At 37.0% G+C, this 19,978-nt stretch overlaps 1 protein-coding gene across 12 annotated transcripts in view; it reads left to right on the top strand.

Annotated features, from left to right (window-relative positions):
• Positions 1-13,723, top strand: part of NRIP1 (nuclear receptor interacting protein 1) — a 106,244-nt gene extending 92,521 nt beyond the window's left edge. For all 12 annotated transcript variants that reach the window (XM_054542839.2, XM_024239486.3, XM_024239485.3 and 9 more), the window contains one exon: positions 6,422-13,723. In XM_054542839.2, coding sequence (XP_054398814.1) covers positions 6,756-10,232 — 3,477 coding nt within the window. In that variant the 5' untranslated portion in view covers positions 6,422-6,755 and the 3' untranslated portion in view covers positions 10,233-13,723. The remainder of the gene's footprint in view (positions 1-6,421) is intronic.
• Positions 13,724-19,978: the final 6,255 nt, after the last annotated feature.

The raw sequence follows: 19,978 nt of genomic DNA, 5'->3' as shown, positions 1-19,978 counted from the left end.
TTTTGTAAAGACAGGGTCTCGCTATGTTGCCCAGGCTGGTCTCGAACTCCTGGGCTCAAGCATTCATCCTGCCTCAGCCTCTGAAAGTGCTGAAGTTACAGGCATGAGCTACTGCGCCCAGCCCCTAGGTGAATTTTCTCAAACACAGGGATCAATGAGTAACAATATTGTTCAAAAATATAGTTCTCAGGACAAAAAGTAAGTATAGTATTTTCATCCAGTTAGTTATTCATTAGGAAAGACTGCATTGCTCGGTATTCAACACTCAGTGTTTTGTGGCAAAAACTTCAATGGCTCTGTTTTCCTCAAAGAGTGTGTGACAGTATTCTTTCGTCTTTTATGATTTTTGGAACACCAAATTTATTTGAAACTGTTCATAAGTGGACAAATACTGAAGGTGGGTGTTTGATAAAGGAGATTGTAAAGAAAGAGATGATACAGAAATGAAGTAATTCATTGGATTGATCATTGTAATTGCTGTTAATCTAAAAATGAAATATATTGGGCAATTTCAAAGCAGAAATTTCTGTCATCTTTTCAACATCATTATGAGCTATTAAAATTATCAAATGTAACACATTTTGAATTCTTCAAGTACAAAAAGAAGACCCAAGAGTCCTTTTAAACACATACCTGAAATCTGGAATCAATATTTATAAATATTTCCAGGTTCATCCATGAACCTGTTGATGAGCTGTTGGTTTCAAAGCACCTTGTCCTTTTCAGATGTATACTCCTTCAAAACCAGGAAAACGGAATGAAGAATTGAATTACAATATTATGTTTAAATTCTTATGGAAAAAAAATCAGTGAAGTTGTTTTATGTCATTTCTTTATTCTTATTGTGTAAATTATTCATGAATTAACTTAAATATCAATAAAATGTCTTTTGGACCCAGATGATAAATGATGATGACTGTTTTTCTTGGTGTACTGAGGGTTAAAATGAATTTACTAAAATTGTAGAAGAGCCAGGTGTAGTGGTTCACGCTTGTAATCCCAGCACTTTGAGAGGCCAAGGCGGGAGGAGCACTTGAGGCTAAGAGTTCAAGATGAGCCTTGGCAACATAGTGAGATCTCCATCTCCACAGGGGAAAAAAAAATCAGCTCTGCATGGTGGCACACACCTGTATTCCCAGCTGCTTGGGAGACTGAGGTGGGAGAATCACTTGAGTCCAGGAGGCTGAGGCTGCAGTGAGCTGTGATCTCACCACTGCAGTCCAGCCTGGGCAATAGAGTGAGAACTTGTCTCAAAAAAAAAAAAAAAAAAAATTATGCGAGCTGATTTTCACTTAAGACGATAATACTGAAATCAAAATTTAGCACTTCTTGGTATCCTGAATGTTATACTAAATTCTTCGTTAAAATTAACCATTTTTTTCCTCAAAATTTTATGAAACCACTCTATAAAAATGACAGCCAAGTTGAAACAAACATCACTCAGTTAGCTTTTATTCTATTATTGTGTAGGTTTTACTTTTTTCTTGTTGTATATATGCATTTTTAGTGTTCATGAAAGAAATGTTTCTTCACCTTGCATGTCATATCTACCAACCTAATGTTTAGGCAGGCTAGTAATATAATCTACTTAGTTTGTAAACTAAGTTTTTCCTTCTGGCACCTCATGAGCGTTGCAGAATTTATGATGCCTTTATTTGTTCTTAGTATTTTTTCCCGTTTTTTTTCTTTTTCTGCCCCTTTAGTATTTTTATTTCCTTTGGTTCTTCTCATCTGCCATAAGCCAAATTCTAGAAAAGTTCTGTTTTCTTTACTTAGAAGTTATTTAACAAGTATATACCATACAAGTAAAGTCTCTCCCTTACTGTGATGAAAATGTTTTATATATTTAAATAGACACAAGCACAAGCTCTAATGAAATCACCATCAAAATTAAGAAAATAACCAGTGGATTCAATATTTTATAAACAATTCCAGTTTCAAAATATATATTAATTGCAATTCTCTGAAGCAGGGGTTCCCAACCCCCAGGCCAAGCCTGTTAGGAACTGGGCCACACAGCAGGCGGTGAGCAGTGGGCCAGCAAGCATTACCGCCTGAGCTCCACCTCCTGTCACATCGGTGGCAGCATTAGATTCTCATAGAAGTGCGAACCCTATTGTAAACTGCACATGCGAGGGATCTAGGTTGCCCACTGTTTATAAGAATCTAATGCCTGATGATCTGAGGTGGAACAGTTTCATCTCGAAACCATCTCCACCCCGCTACTCCATGGAAAAATTATCTTCCATGAAACCAGTCCCTGGTGCCAAAAAGGTTGAGGACCGCTGCTCTAAAGTAACCTAATTATTAAATGTGTGTTGACATTTAGGTATTTGTAACTAAATATACTCAAGTATACACCTGGCAAAATTCTTAAGTTATATTTATATAAAACCAGGCAAGAGAACTATGTGTTGGAATTTCATGAATAATGTGGTTGTCTTTCACTAAAAGAAAATGAGTTAAGCTAATATTGAATAACTTAAAATAACATTTTAACCTTAAAACTCCTATTTATTAGGTAGTGGTCATATTTTACCTTATACCCTAAATCCATAGGTCCCAACAAGCTGTACTATTTAGTATTGTGCCTCATTTTCTTTTTTTCCTGTATTTCTCAATTATATTCTATACTATAGAAATGAAAAGGCAAAGCTTGGGAAAGGTGAGAAGGATTGTTAGTGATTTCTCCCTCTCTAGTTTAAGAGAGAGAAAAGGAAGATATCTAAAGAAATTTGGCTCACTCTGCTCCCCGAAGAGCTTTCAATAGAAGGAGCTAAGTGCATTCAGGCCTTAAGGGGTGTAAGAATTCCTACTTTCCTAGGATAGACACTTCATTTTCTGCTAGAACAGTGGTAGGTGTTGCTGCTGTGTCACCTGAGGCAGCCTCTCCAAGTGACCACAATCTTTGATTTACAGACTTATCTCATTTAAAAAACAGGTCTCCATAAGAAAATCCTTTTTCTCCACTGCTTCGTGTAATTGGTACGTTTTATAGGATTTTTTTCAAAGAAATTAATGAAAAATAACCGCCTTGACTTAGAATATTTTGGAAGCAATTATTCATCTTCCTTTTAAATCTATTGTAAATGTGTTACTGGTCCACTTCTCTAGAAGAAAGTGTGACAGCTTAGTGCATACACATAGTGACTTTTATCCATACTATGGTAACCACATTTTCTGAACTAAAAATGTTTGTTTTATAGTTTTCATTTAAAAATCTTAATCTTTGGAAGATTTTTCAAATCACATTTAATTTTTTAATTTTTTTGTGCTTGGTGATATAAGAGTCATGTGAAAATGTGAAAAGAAATAGCATGGGGAGAAGATATTTTTATTATTAGAGATATTCTAGAAACTTAAAGGTGGACGTTCACCTTGCCCGGTTCTCTAGATGTTGTCTATCACATCCCTTTTTAAAAATGAACATAATTCACCAATCCTAAGACAGATCTCGAAGCAGATTGGGAGTTCAGTAAGAATATGTTGTATTGATTTAAATGAAATAAACAATTGAATATTTAGAACGACCTTTGCCTCGTCATTCCTTTAAGTGATGAACTACAGTGTGTGGTTTCAAATTTGTGATTTGAATTATTTTAGTATCTCATCTATATATTTTTTGAGAGTGAGAGAATGTGTGTGTTTGAATGTGAAAATCCCTTCCTTCCTACTGGGAATTTGGTCATTGAATAACTTAATGTATCCCAAGATTCAGTTATCTGTTGACTGTGTTGCACTGTACTAATTATAATTAGCACAGTCCTCAGACCCAAGGAGCTTAATAAAATTATTTGTATATGTCATTTTGGTTCTTGAAGTTAAAAATTGTTTTCATATTTAAGAAATAATTTTCAACCTGAGAAAGCTGATTGCCAAAAAATGGATTATTAAGAGATGATTATTCTTAATATCTGTCATCTACTTTCTCTGTGAAGATAGGAAATAAATGGTAGAGAGGTAAATAAATGGTAAAATACAGTGTTAGAGCTCCTTTACAAGGAAACTGTGGTAATTCCTTTTTAAATCAACTTCCAAATCTGCTTTGTAAATTCAGAAATGTGTAAATTCAGTCTTTTTAAAGCAATGAATAATACTTTGCAAATTATATCATGCACAGTAAAAAGTAGAAAGCAATAACAGGAGTAATATGAACTCAAAGATGCTCCTTATTTCATTCTTATTCTTAAATAAAGTATGTTTTATGGCTGTTTACAAACCAGTTTTCAAATGACTGGTATGATTTTGACTTTCTTGAGTCTACCCAAGAACAAAAAGGTTGGCAGTGGTATGGAGGGAAATACAGTGGATTTGCATATCCCATTAAATGGTTGTTAAATGTCTTACCTAGTTGAGAATTAATTGTATATTAGCAGTTGTTACTTTTGTTTTGTTTGTTTTGAGATGGAGTGTCATTCTGTCACCCAGGCTGGAGTGCAGTGGCGCGATCTCGGCTGACTGCAACCTCCGCCTACCAGGTTCAAGGAATTCTACTGCCTCAGCCTCCTGAGTAGCTGGGACTACAGGCACATGCCACCATACCCGGCTAATTTTTGTGTTTTTACTAGAGATGGGGTTTCACCATATTGGTCAGGTTGGTCTCAAACTCCTGACCTCAGGCGATCCATCTGCCTCGGCCTCCTAAATTGCTGGGATTACGGGTGTGAGCCACCATACCCGGCCATATTAAGTTTTTTTAAGAGAATTAGAAAACTGTGTTTCCTCAACTCCAAGATGTTATCAGTTGTAAAATGTACCATTATGTTTTATACCACTAAGAAAGAAAAATAAGCCTCCAGTTAAGCAACATGCCATCAATTGTAAGATATAACCAACTGGGGGGAAAAAGTAGTGTTTAGCTGGGATACCTCCCTACTCCCTGAAAAACAAGTCAGGGTTTTATTAGTAAAGGAAAATGGGAGAATGGATATTTGGTGGCAGTCATTATAACCATTTCATTTCTATATCATTATTAACCTCTTAAAATATCCATCTTAAGTACATTATGGCAAAGCTTCTTAAAATGGTGGCATTGGAATCTCAAGAAAGTCTCTTCTCATACTACTCCTTACACAGTTGAAATTAGTTGTTGCTGCCTCCTTTCTGTATCTTTCTCTTTGGCTATCATTTCTTATCCTTTTAATCAATAAATTCAACAATTTGATACAATCAGATAATTATCTCCTAAAGTTTGACTTAGAGTTAAGCATTGTACTTAAAAAGCTACAGGGTAGTCTTTCAATTAAAATTTACCTTTTAAGTTCCATAGGGACCAAGGTATTTGTTGATAGCTTCAGGTCTAATAACTTGAACAAAATGTTTTGGCATCCTGAAAAACAAACTGCATGGGATTTATTCCAGCTTCTCTTCCAAAGGTGTAATGGCCCCCCTTCCTTAGGTCAATTTTGAAACTTAATCTATCAAGTTTTCAGAAAGGCAATGAGTTCTTGCTTCTTCTGTTGTGTATGTGTTAGTGATAGGAAATTTTTTGGTATCTTCTTAGATAATAAATATCATGGAATATTTTTCAAACTGTGACTAAAATGTCTTTGGCATTCTCCATTGTACTTCTTATATATGTTTATGCCCTCCCTGACTTCTGTATCTGTAAGGAATGGACCTGACATTAAGACTTCTCCATAGAGCACATGAGTAAGGATTTACTAACGAACTACATTAAACCCTTGATAGCCCTGAACAAGCATCTAAAGAGTCACTCCCCTCTGTCTTTAATAAGTCATGGTAAAAACTATGGGTAGGTAAGTTTATGACTGTATTTTAATGTTTATGAATATGATTAAGATGGTCACACTTTGAACAGTCTCACAAAATAATCTTCAGCTTGTTAGTGGTTTCATTTTTTTGAAAACGGAAATTCTAAAAATTACTTATGGAATGTCTGGTGTTTGGGGGATGATGTCAGAAATGAATCTGTTCTGTTGGCCTCAACCCCACATCAGACTCATCAGAGTCTGCATCTCTTTTCCTTTTTCTGCACATCTACTTTTGTTTCTTCCTAAGTGCCCAGTAATGTAAGGAAGCAAGTTCTAGTTCCCCTATAGAGCTATAAAGCTATAAAGGAGACTTAACATTCACATTACTTTGCAGAAAGGTGGTTATGAAAATTCAGAGACTTGGCAGCTTTGGAAGATGGTTATATAACATTAAAGTATGTTCTCTTCTCTAATGATTTGATCATTTTAACAGTATGGATTAACCCACAGGATTTCCAGTAGACATTTTCAATTGAATAGGAACGGCAATAAAACAAATTACTAAAGTGACTATAGTCCATATATATGTCTATTATTTATATGTAATATATATATACACTTACAGATGCTATATTATTTTGCTTGTAGGTATCATAACATGATTCTAGTTCTGCCTCCTTAACTATTCTTATTTTTATTTTTTTTAGAACGCTGCTATTTGCATTTAATGGGGAACAAAAGATGAAGAAGGAAAAGGAGTATATTCACTAAGGATTCTATCTGCTTACTGCTGCAGACCTATGTGTTAAGGAATTCTTCTCCTCCTTCTTGCATAGAAGTTGATCAGCTCTGTGGTCAGACTGCATTCATCTTGTCATTGCCAGAAGAAATCTTGGACAGAATGTAACAGTACATCTCTCTCTGATTGTGATGGAAGGTGATAAACTGATACTCCTTTATTAAAGTTACATCGCACTCACCACAGAAAACCATTCTTTAAAGTGAATAGAAACCAAGCCCTTGTGAACACTTCTATTGAACATGACTCATGGAGAAGAGCTTGGCTCTGATGTGCACCAGGATTCTATTGTTTTAACTTACCTAGAAGGATTACTAATGCATCAGGCAGCAGGGGGATCAGGTACTGCCGTTGACAAAAAGTCTGCTGGGCATAATGAAGAGGATCAGAACTTTAACATTTCTGGCAGTGCATTTCCCACCTGTCAAAGTAATGGTCCAGTTCTCAATACACATACATATCAGGGATCTGGCATGCTGCACCTCAAAAAAGCCAGACTGTTGCAGTCTTCTGAGGACTGGAATGCAGCAAAGCGGAAGAGGCTGTCTGATTCTATCGTAAATTTAAACGTAAAGAAGGAAGCTTTGCTAGCTGGCATGGTTGACAGTGTGCCTAAAGGCAAACAGGATAGCACATTACTGGCCTCTTTGCTTCAGTCATTCAGCTCTAGGCTGCAGACTGTTGCTCTGTCACAACAAATTAGGCAGAGCCTCAAGGAGCAAGGATATGCTCTCAGTCATGATTCTTTAAAAGTGGAGAAGGATTTAAGGTGCTATGGTGTTGCATCAAGTCACTTAAAAACTTTGTTGAAGAAAAGTAAAGTTAAAGATCAAAAGCCTGATACGAATCTTCCTGATGTGACTAAAAACCTCATCAGAGATAGGTTTGCAGAGTCTCCTCATCATGTTGGACAAAGTGCAACAAAGGTCATGAGTGAACCATTGTCATGTGCTGCAAGATTGCAGGCTGTTGCAAGCATGGTGGAAAAAAGGGCTAGTCCTGCCACCTCACCTAAACCTAGTGTTGCTTGTAGCCAGTTAGCATTACTTCTGTCAAGCGAAGCCCATTTGCAGCAGTATTCTCGAGAACACGCTTTAAAAACGCAAAATGCAAATCAAGCAGCAAGTGAAAGACTTGCTGCTATGGCCAGATTGCAAGAAAATGGCCAGAAGGATGTTGGCAGTTTCCAGCTCCCAAAAGGAATGTCAAGCCATCTTAATGGTCAGGCAAGAACATCATCAAGCAAATTGATGGCTAGCAAAAGTAGTGCTACAGCGTTTCAAAATCCAATGGGTGTCATTCCTTCTTCCCCTAAAAATGCAGGTTATAAGAACTCACTGGAAAGAAACAATATAAAACAAGCTGCTAACAATAGTTTGCTTTTACATCTTCTTAAAAGCCAGACTATACCTAAGCCAATGAATGGACACAGTCACAGTGAGAGAGGAAGCATTTTTGAGGAAAGTAGTACACCTACAACTATTGATGAATATTCAGATAACAACCCTAGTTTTACAGATGACAGCAGTGGTGATGAAAGTTCTTATTCCAACTGTGTTCCCATAGACTTGTCTTGCAAACACCGAACTGAAAAATCAGAATCTGACCAACCTGTTTCCCTGGATAACTTTACTCAATCCTTGCTAAACACTTGGGATCCAAAAGTCCCAGATGTAGATATCAGAGAAGATCAAGATACCTCAAAGAATTCTAAGCTAAACTCACACCAGAAAGTAACACTTCTTCAATTGCTACTTGGCCATAAGAATGAAGAAAATGTAGAAAAAAACACCAGCCCTCAGGGAGTACACAATGATGTGACCAAGTTCAATACACAAAATTATGCAAGGACTTCTGTGATAGAAAGCCCCAGTACAAATCGGACTACTCCAGTGAGCACTCCACCTTTACTTACATCAAGCAAAGCAGGGTCTCCCATCAATCTCTCTCAACACTCTCTAGTCATCAAATGGAATTCCCCACCATATGCCTGCAGTACTCAGTCTGAAAAGCTAACAAATACTGCATCTAACCACTCAATGGACCTTACAAAAAGCAAAGACCCACCAGGAGAGAAACCAGGCCAAAACGAAGGTGCACAAAACTCTGCAACTTTTAGTGCCAGTAAGCTGTTACAAAATTTAGCACAATGTGGAATGCAGTCTTCCATGTCAGTGGAAGAGCAGAGACCCAGCAAACAGCTGTTAACTGGAAACACAGATAAACCGATAGGTATGATTGATAGATTAAATAGCCCTTTGCTCTCAAATAAAACGAATGCAGTCGAAGAAAATAAAGCATTTAGTAGTCAACCAACAGGTCCTGAACCAGGGCTTTCTGGTTCTGAAATAGAAAATCTGCTTGAAAGACGTACTGTCCTCCAGTTGCTCCTGGGGAACCCCAACAAAGGGAAGAGTGAAAAGAAAGAGAAAACTCCCTTAAGAGATGAAAGTACTCAGGAACACTCAGAGAGAGCTTTAAGTGAACAAATATTGATGGTGAAAATAAAATCTGAGCCTTGTGATGACTTACAAATTCCTAACACACATGTGCACTTGAGCCATGATGCTAAGAGTGCCCCATTCTTGGGTATGGCTCCTGCTGTGCAAAGAAGCGCACCTGCCTTACCAGTGTCCGAAGACTTTAAATCGGAGCCTGTTTCACCTCAGGATTTTTCTTTCTCCAAGAATGGTCTGTTAAGTCGATTGCTAAGACAAAATCAAGATAGTTACCTGGCAGATGATTCAGACAAGAGTCACAGAGATAATGAAATGGCATTTCTAGAATCAAAGAATCTTTGCATGGTCCCTAAGAAAAGGAAGCTTTATACTGAGCCATTAGAAAATCCATTTAAAAAGATGAAAAACAACACTGTTGATGCTGCAAACAATCACAGTGCCCCAGAAGTACTGTATGGGTCCTTGCTTAACCAGGAAGAGCTGAAATTTAGCAGAAATGATCTTGAATTTAAATATCCTGCTGGTCATGGCTCAGCCAGCGAAAGTGAACACAGGAGTTGGGCCAGAGAGAACAAAAGCTTTAATGTTCTGAAACAGCTGCTTCTCTCGGAAAACTGTGCGCGAGATTTGTCCCCGCACAGAAGTAACTCTGTGGCTGACAGTAAAAAGAAAGGACACAAAAATAATGTGACCAACAGCAAACCTGAATTTAGCATTTCTTCTTTAAATGGACTGATGTACAGTTCCACTCAGCCCAGTAGTTGCATGGATAACAGGACATTTTCATACCCAGGCGTAGTAAAAACTCCTGTGAGTCCTACTTTCCCTGAGCACTTGGGCTGTGCAGGGTCTAGACCAGAATCTGGGCTTTTGAATGGGTGTTCCATGCCCAGTGAGAAAGGACCCATTAAGTGGGTTATCACTGATGCGGAGAAGAGTGAGTATGAAAAAGACTCTCCAAGATTGACCAAAACCAACCCAATACTATATTATATGCTTCAGAAAGGAGGCAATTCTGTTACCAGTCGAGAAACACAAGACAAGGACATTTGGAGGGAGCCTTCATCTGCTGAAAGTGTCTCACAGGTCACAGTCAAAGAAGAGTTACTTCCTACTGCAGAAACGAAAGCTTCTTTCTTTAATTTAAGAAGCCCTTACAATAGCCATATGGGAAATAATGCTTCTCGCCCACACAGTGCAAATGGAGAAGTTTATGGACTTCTGGGAAACGTGCTAACGATAAAGAAAGAATCAGAATAAAATGTACCTGCCATCCAGTTTTTGATCTTTTTAAAACTGATGAGTATGAACTTGAGATCTGTATAAATAAGAGCATGATTTGAAAAAAGCATGGTATAATTGAAACTTTTTTCATTTTGAAAAGTATTGGTTACTGGTGATGTTGAAATATGCATACTAATTTTTGCTTAACATTAGGTGTCATGAGGAAACTACTGAACTAGCAATTGGTTGTTTAACACTTCTGTATGCATCAGATAACAACTGTGAGTAGCCTATGAATGAAATTCTTTTATAAACATAAATAATAGGCATAAATTAAAATGTAAAACTCCATTCATAGTGGATTCATGCATTTTGCTGCCTTTATTAGGGTACTTTATTTTGCTTTTCAGAAGTCAGCCTACATAACACATTTTTTAAAGTCCAAACTGTTAAACGACTCTTTAAAGGATAATTATCCAATAAAAAAAAAAAAACCTAGTGCTGATTCACAGCTTATTATCCAATTCAAAAATAAATTAGAAAAATATATGCTTACATTTTTCACTTTTGCTAAAAAGAAAAAAAAATGTTTATTTTTAACTCTTGGAAGAGGTTTTGTGGTTCCCAATATGTCTGTCCCACCCTGCTCCTTTTCAATATATATTTCTTTAAACGTTGTGCTACTTAGTAAAAATTGATTACAGTTGAGGGAAGTTTGATAGATCCTTTAAAAAAAAGGCAGATTTCCATTTTTTGTATTTTAACTACTTTACTAAATTAATACTCCTCCTTTTACAGAATTAGAAAAGTTAACATTTATCTTTAGGTGGTTTCCTGAAAAGTTGAATATTTAAGAAATTGTTTTTAACAGAAGCAAAATGGCTTTTCTTTGGACAGTTTTCACCATCTCTTGTAAAAGTTAATTCTCACCATTCCTGTGGTACCTGCGAGTCTTATGACCAGGATTCCTTAAAGCTGAACTCAGACCACTTGCATTAGAACCATCTGGAGCACTTGTTTTAAAATGCAGATTCATAGGCAGCATCTCAGATCTACAGAACAAGAATCTCTGCTAAGTGGACATGGAATCTTCCATCTGCATCTTAACATGCTCTCTAGGTGTTTCTTGTGTTTGAGAACCATGGCTTATGACTTTCCTCAGAACATGAGACTGTAAAACAAAAACAAAAAAACTATGTGATGCCTCTTTTCCCCAATACAGTCACAACATCAGCTAAAAATTTGCAATATTGTAGTTCATATATTACCGTTATGTCTTTGGAAATCGGGTTCAGAACACTTTTTATGACAAAAAAAATTGGGTGGAGGGGATAACTTTCATATCTGGCTCAACATCTCAGGAAAATCTGTGATTATTTATGTGTTCTAATGAGTAACATCTACTTAGTTAGCCTTAGGGATGGAAAAACAGGGCCACTTACCAAACTCAGGTGATTCCAGGATGGTTTGGAAACTTCTCCTGAATACATCCTTAACCGTTATTAAAACCATTGTCCTAAGAACAATGCCAACAAAGGTTACAACATTTAGTTTAAACCCAAGAAAGGCACTCAACTCAGATTGACTAAATAAAAAGTACAAAGGGCACGTATACATGACAGAATTGTACACAATCACTCCATTGGATCTTTTACTTTAAAATAGTGGTGAAAAATAAATGTTGATACTGTCTTAGAAGAAATTAATATATTATTGAAGCCACATGGGGTTTCAATTGTGAAACAGGTCTGTTTTTATGTTCAGTTTGTACAATCCGCAATTCATTCACCAGATATTTTGTTTTTAATTGTGAACCAGGTTAGCAAATGACCTATCAAAAATTATTCTATAATCACTACTGGTTAGAAAGATATTGATTTAAAATTGTTCCACTTGAAGTGGTTTCTAAGATTTTTATATTAAAAATAGGTGTGATTTCCTAATATGATCTAAAACCCTAAATGGTTATTTTTCCTCAGAATGATTTGTAAATAGCTACTGGAAATATTATACAGTAATAGGAGTGGGTATTATGCAACATCATGGAGAAGTGAAGGCATAGGCTTATTCTGACATAGAAATCCACTGGCCAGTTGAATATATTCTATTCCATGTCCATACTATGACAATCTTACTGTCAACACTATATAAATAAGCTTTTAAACAAGTCATTTTTCTTGATCGTTGTGGAAGGTTTGGAGCCTTAGAGGTATGTCAGAAAAAATATGTTGGTATTCTCCCTTGGGTAGGGGGAAATGACCTTTTTACAAGAGAGTGAAATTTAGGTCAGGGAAAAGACCAAGGGCCAGCATTGCTACTTTTTTTTTTTTTTTTTTTTTTTTTTTGTGGGCTTTGTTTTGTTTTTTGGTTGGTTGGTTGTTTTCATTGTTGTTAACAAAGGAATGAGAATATGTAATACTTAAGTAAACATGACCACAAAGAATGCTGTTCTGATTTACTAGAGAATGTTCCCAATTTGAATTTAGGGTGATTTTAAAGAACAGTGAGAAAGGGCATACATCCACAGATTCACTTTGTTTATGCATATGTAGATACAAGGATGCACATATACACATTTTCAAGGACTATTTTAGATATCTAGACAATTTCTTCTAATAAAGTCATTTGTGAAAGGGTACTACAGCTCATTGACATCAGTAAGGTAGCATTCATTACCTGTTTATTCTCTGCTGCATCTTACAGAAGAGTAAACTGGTGAGAGTATATATTTTATATATATATATATATAAAATATGTATATATATATATTGACTTGTTACATGAAGATGTTAAAATCGGTTTTTAAAGGTGATGTAAATAGTGATTTCCTTAATGAAAAATACATATTTTGTATTGTTGTAATGCAACAGAAAAGCCTTTTAATCTCTTTGGTTCCTGTATATTCCATGTATAAGTGTAAATATAATCAGACAGGTTTAAAAGTTGTGCATGTATGTATACAGTTGCAAGTCTGGACAAATGTATAGAATAAACCTTTTATTTAAGTTGTGATTACCTGCTGCATGAAAAGTGCATGGGGGACCCTGTGCATCTGTGCATTTGGCAAAATGTCTTAACAAATCAGATCAGATGTTCATCGCAACATGACAGTATTCCATTTCTGGACATGACGTCTGTGGTTTAAGCTTTGTGAAAGAATGTGCTTTGAATCCAAGGGTCTTATTAAAGAATTTTTTTAATCATCAGCCACTTTTAAACGTAAAGAATTCACACAACTACTTTCATGAATTTTGTAATCCCATTGCAAATATTATTCCAAGAGTATCGCAGTATTAGCAATACTGGAATATAGGCACATTACCATTCATAGTAAGAATTCTGGTGTTTACAACCAAGTTTGATGCGATCTGCTCAGTAATATAATTTGCCATTTTTATTAGAAATTTAATTTCTTCATATGATGTCATGAAACTGTACATACTGCAGTGTGAATTTTTTTTGTTTTGTTTTTTAATCTTTTAGTGTTTACTTCCTGCAGTGAATTTGAATAAATGAGAAAAAATGCATTGTCTCTGGTTTGAAATGACTGTTATTTTGTGGGCTTTCTCTGGTTTTTAGGTTTTCCATAAACATAAAACACATTGCTATGAATATAACAGTGATCTTCAAGGATGTTTTGCCCTTCTCAGAAAAATAAAGGGGACAAAAAAGAAGATGGCTAGCAAGTTAGTGCACTAGAAACAGGGTAATTAAGGCATAACTCAAAGTGACAATCAGCCTATAGCCTCTCTCCCATGATTCAGTGTGTAACTAGTTGATCACTGTAAATTTTTAAACTAGAAAATAGTTTGTGCAGTATTCAAAATTAATGTTGACTATATGTATATACGTACACACTTCATTTTAGGATAAGACTTTATCAGAAGGCTTTTATCCAGTTTTCAATGGGTGTGGTTTATTTTAAATAAAAGAAAAAGGAGTTTAGTAATTTTCCAAAAATGAATGTGTATGTATGTACACGTGTATACATGTTTAAATATATGCTGTATGTGTATAGGTAATGAGTAATTGATAAGCAACATACATACGTAATAAGTATTAGAGACCAGTGGATTCCAAGAAAAAAAAAAAAAACTTTGTACCCTGGTAAACTTAACAGCTTAGGAATTTTTATTTTTACAAATAATGATAATTTATGAGAAAGACATTTTCCCAAACAGGAATTCTGTTTCCTGGGACCCAGATAGGTCTATTATAATCCATGCAGCTTCTCTGTTAATAGGTTTATAAATGTCTAAAAATGTTCAAGTAATAAAAATACTTCCTGCTGTTCTACATTATTAAAATGTTGAAAAATTGCATCTTGCTATTTGTATGATAGTGAGAGATGCACAACCATGTCTTTTATTTATATGGCGAAAAACCCTGACAAGTGCATCAAGTAGTGAATTGCCCAGGAGGGATTTTTATGAAGAGAAGCACCAGTTAGCTATTCTTGATTATAAAATAGTGCCTGTGACTTTAATATGGAGGGTCTTTAAAAATCAATTCAGATTAAAATCACTCATACTAAATAAGGTTCTATTTCAAGCTTGTTAGAGTGGAAAATCATCAACAAAAGTAATTTTGAAATTTATTTTCCTACCACTGGTATCACTCAACTATGACCTGTTTGGCTATAGGAAATAGGTTTTAAATGTTCATTATTAAGCATACTGGTAATTTTTTTGTTTATTCCATAAACTTGTATCTAATACTACCTCACCTTATAAGGGTTGGTAGATGAAGCTATTGGCATCATTTAGCATCATTTAATACTCCAATTCTCTATAAGTGGCTGGTACAACAATATCTACAACATTTTTCAGATTCCATCTTCATAAATAAGTTAAAGACTCTCACTCTAAAAACCACAATTTATGTACTTGAGTTGGAGGCTGAATAATAGGAAATAGAGTCCCATAAATTCCAGTCCTGGGGAGATGCTGTTGCACTTTTGATGTCCTCTTATGAGTGTCTAAAAGTACGCATATAAACCTTTTAATCAGTAAACCAAATTTTGAAATAGTATACCTTTGCAGTCAGAAGAGAATTTTTGAGACATTCAAAAGTCTTCTTACAGCCTTTATGTTGACACAAAGTCCTAGACAACCTGCTTTCCCTCCGTTGCCTTTACCAAACTTCATTGGTATGTGTTCCAAACCTTAAGAAAAGCTACAATCCTTTTGGAATATTCATTTTCCTCACTTTAGCTGAGAAACGTTCACCTCTGAGATCACATCTGGAAAAGCAAATGACCTAACATTTTATAGTTGTCATAGCCCACATTTTTGGAAAGCTATGTGAATGATGCCACACAACAGAGCCACAGTGCAGGTACAGTGCATTGTCTGAGATTGTATTTTCCCTTAGCTAATTGATAAAATAATTCAAGGATAGAACCATGGGGTAATTTTCTTATCATTGGAAAACTACAATTTTCTCTAAAGGCCGAAGGGTTGCCTCTGGCAAACATTAATAGCTAATCTTTCCACAAGCCAGCTTCAAGTCCTTAAAAGACTTAGCACCAGGTTGGATGTGCCAGCTAGCCTCGTTACATTTTACATCGTACCTGGCCATTTTACTTCTCTGCCATATCTTCTGAGTTTTGTTATGTTCTTGTTTGATTCACAGTGGCGTCTTTGAGTATATAGAAATGCTTAGGTAAAATTTGAGAGAATACTAGGAGAGATCCTGTTTCTCTCCCCTTCATAATTTTGTAGTCACTTTTAAAAACCAAAGTTGTAATACAAACCTTCGCCACTTCCCCAACTTCTAAATCATGGCTTTCTCCTTTCAATTACCTTACTTTTGGGGGGGAAATGTCCATTAGAAAAGCACTTAGAGTGCTGATACCCTAATGTGGATAAAAACAGGCTCAATCCAGTCTGTGTGAGAGACTAAAGTACGGGAATAATACCAGTGGGTTTGATGCTGTAACACACACTGATCAATAAGATTTAGATCTCTAGCGAAGGCCTTTCTCTCCCTTTTCCCTGATTGCTTTCCTATGACAAATAAATACTTTTTCTCACAAGACCATACCTTTGAGTTTGCTACCAATTTCCATTACATTTCCGACCCCACTTCAACAGAGAAAGTGTTTCTTTAAAGCTGCAGTGGCCTTTCCCTGTGTCCATAAAAATCTGGGCTTTTATCCATAGAGCTCTTTGTTCTTTTCTGCTTTTCTAAGGGCAGTTGACAACAATGTGGGGGGGGGTGGGGGGGGACTTCCATTCCCCACCCCCAACAACATCCACAAAGAGATTTTTATCTCCTAAGTGGAGTCAAAAATGGGGACTTACACATGGCTAAACTCTGGGGAGAGTCTGACCAGAGGGTAGATGAATTTAGGGCTTAGTGGGCTCAAGCATGATTACCTGCTCTTACCCATACTTTCACCTCCATAATAAAATCTACCTCACTTGACATAGTTCTGTGCTAATAAAGATAATCATGATAATCTTTCCAAAGTAAGCAGCAGGGATGGTCTTTTAGATCCCTTTGGAATTGCTTGCATCCCAGAGAATTTTGTGCCCTTACTACTAAAATCAGGTCTACCTGCCAAAGAATAGACAGCCCTCTGAAGGGGAGACTTCCTGCTTGTAGTTCACTGTGGAAAGGCCTGTTCTGGGGAGACTGAGATGCTTAAGGGTGAAGTTCTGGCCTACTTTGACTATTATAGATGATATATACCAAGAGTGTAGCAATCAAAGATCACTCAGAAAACAGGCAGGCCTGAGTCAGAAGCAGCAACTCCTTCTACTTGCATTTCTGGCCTGGGCAAGCCATTGAATCATTTTTCTCTTTGGTTTTCACAACCCAGTGTCTCCTAGTTCTTTTCTTAAAGCTAATTTCATCTGGTCTCGTAACAGATTTATTTTTCCATAACTGCCGATATTCTGCCTTACAGCTGTCTGTTCCTTCATTACATCTTCAGCAGAGACAGCCATCCCTATGTCTTCAAGCACCTCATACTTTATTCCAAGTTCCTTCTAATTGTCTAGTTGTCTTCTGTTTCCTACCACTCATGGATATCCAGCTTGCCAACCTATTAGCTAAACTTCAACATGCCCCAATCTTGAATTCAGTATACAGCCATTCTCCCCCCATTTGTTCTTCTATCCCTTTGTTGGAAATTTGCTTATTTCTAAAAATGTTGGTCCTCAGCAGACTCTTCTTATGCTGGCCACTTTTTGAAGGCTTTCCTAATCTGTAACTTACAACGCATACCTTTTGCCTTAACCCAGAGCGTTATCGTGTCTCGCCTCAGTTATTGCTCTAGCATCCACTTGGCCTGCTTGCTTCCCCTTCCCAGTTGTGATAATAGCCACTATTGCTAGAGCAATCATTCTAAAATACAGATCTGTTAAATCTGCCTAAAATCCTCTGGTGACTTTTTATTGCTCATGAAATTGCACACTCACTTGTCTTTAGGGGCCTGGGGGAGTAGTAAAGAATGTAAGGCTTCTTTTGGAATACTGTAGGAAGGGGTGGATCTACCTTAAATGGAGGAGGTAAAGCTATTCTAATTCAAATATTTTTAAAACAAGAAAAATCCATGTGTTAGCCAAACAAAAGTGATACAACTACTAGTGTCCAGTGTGAGCCCATGGGGTTAATTCTGTATCCTCCAAGCTCTTTAGACTTCTGGCTCTGCCTGCATTTTCACCTTTTCAACTCGTTCTTCTACCCTCTAACAGCATTCTGTGCATCATCACCAATCATTCCATATTCAAACATTCCCAAATAAGAACTCACTATTTCCTGAGTGCTCCTGCTTTCTTGGCATCAGTGCCTTCAGTCACGTAACATTCTCTGCCTAAAATACCTCCTTCCTTTGCTCATTCTGAACCTAGTAAACTATTCATCTTTAAAACTTAACACATTTACTTCCTCAAAGAAGCCCTCTCTCCCTAATTCACTATTGTAGGACAGAGTGTGTTTCTCAGCCCTTTGCAATACCAAATGCTTATTGCACTTATTACAATGGCTAACCACATACTTCATAACTTTGTATTCCTTCTAAAGACAATAAAGTGTGTCTTCTTAATCTTACATTCAGTGAGTGCCCAGTACATATCTTTTTTTTTTTTTTTTGAGACAGAGTCTTGCTCTGTCCCCCAGGCTGAAGTGCAGTAGTGCAATCTTGGCTTACTGCAACCTCCGCCTCCCGGGTTCAAGCCCGTCTCCTGCCTCAGCCCCTCCAGTAGCTGGGATTACAGGCATGCGCCACCATGCCTGGCTCTGACCTCAAGTGATCTGCCCACCTCGGCCTCCCAAAGTGCTAGAATTACAGGCATGAGCCACCTGGTTCGTATCTTGATACATAGCAGTTACTCAACAAATGTATGCCAAATGAGAGAATGAATGAAAGGTGATCTCAAAAAAAAATAAAATAAAAGGCTCCCCTCCCTGTCTGGAAGGAAACTAAGTAATGTATAATGTAAGGGCGCAACCACGTCCCCGAGGCAAGTCCCAGCCTCCCTAGTCACTTCTAGCCTAGGGCTTATGATCTATCTGGGCCAGGTCAGACATTCTCCCTTCTGCCTTCTCAAATCTCCTGCAGAAATATGATCTCTACTGGGAAAGTCCTGATAAGAGAAACTGGTTCTTGAAACGAGACTGGGAACTTTGCAGATTTTGCCAATATAAACCTAATTACCTGCTGAACCATACCTTCCTCCAAACAATAGCAAGAGCATCTCAGAAGCTTTGCTTTTAGCAGGGAAGCTGAAGATAGTACTGCGGTGAGCCTGGGATCAGAATTCATGGTCTGTCCTGAAAATTAGCCAGTGAATATATCATGTTTCATAGGATTGCATTCTCCTGAACTATCCAGAATCAATCATAGCAGAGAATATACTCTCCTGCTGAGTATGGTTCAACTAATTCCTTGCTGAGAAGACCCTCACCAGTATAGAAGCTGGAATTAGCATTAGGCTATTTCAGATCCCCAAGGAAATCTGGGTCCGTGGCAGTATGGGAATGCAAGAAACCAGTGTCACTTGTGAACCTGGAACGTAGCATGAGTGTGCCTTCAGTAGAGGACTTTGAGGGTGGCAACTTATCTATGAAGACCAAACCACCAGGTTTTCGGTGATTCAGTGGGTGCTTAATAAAGGTGTATTAAATTGATGTGAAAACAAAAGCTTATCTCTTATATCAACTTTGTATCACTATTTCCTGAGTGCTCCTGCTTTCTTGGCATCAGTGCCTTCAGTCATGTAACATTCTCTGCCTAAAATACCTCCTTCCTTTGCTCATTCCCAACCTGGTAAACTCCTGTTCATCTTTCAAACCTAACACATTTACTTCCTCAAAGAAGCCCTCCCTCCCTAATTCACTATTGTCGGACAGAGTGTGTTTCTCAGCCCTTTGCAATACCAAACGCTTATTGCACTTATTACAATTGTTAACAACATACTTTGTAACTTTGTATTCCTTCTGTAGGCAAGAAAGTGTATCTTCTTAATCTTACATTCAGTGAGTGCCTAGTACATACATTTTTGTTTGTTTGTTTTTGTTTTTTAGACAGAGTCTTGCTCTGTCCCCCAGTCTGGAGTGCAGTGGTGCCATCTCAGCTCACTGCAACATCTGCCTCCTGGGTTCAAGCACTTCTCCTACCTCAGTCTCCCGAGTAGCTGGGGAGCTGGGCTGATAGTTATGATTTCCTTTTATTCTGATGCCAGAAATTAATGTAATCAAGATTTTATCTTTTAATTATTGCATTTTATTTGCCCCCCTCAAAAACCTCATTTCCTATCCCCACCCCAAAGAGA

The sequence above is a fragment of the Pongo abelii genome, chromosome 22 (assembly GCF_028885655.2).
Source record: "Pongo abelii isolate AG06213 chromosome 22, NHGRI_mPonAbe1-v2.0_pri, whole genome shotgun sequence".
Lineage (NCBI taxonomy): Eukaryota > Metazoa > Chordata > Mammalia > Primates > Hominidae > Pongo > Pongo abelii.
Note: the sequence above shows the minus strand (reverse complement) of the source record. Positions and strands in the feature narration are given on the sequence as shown.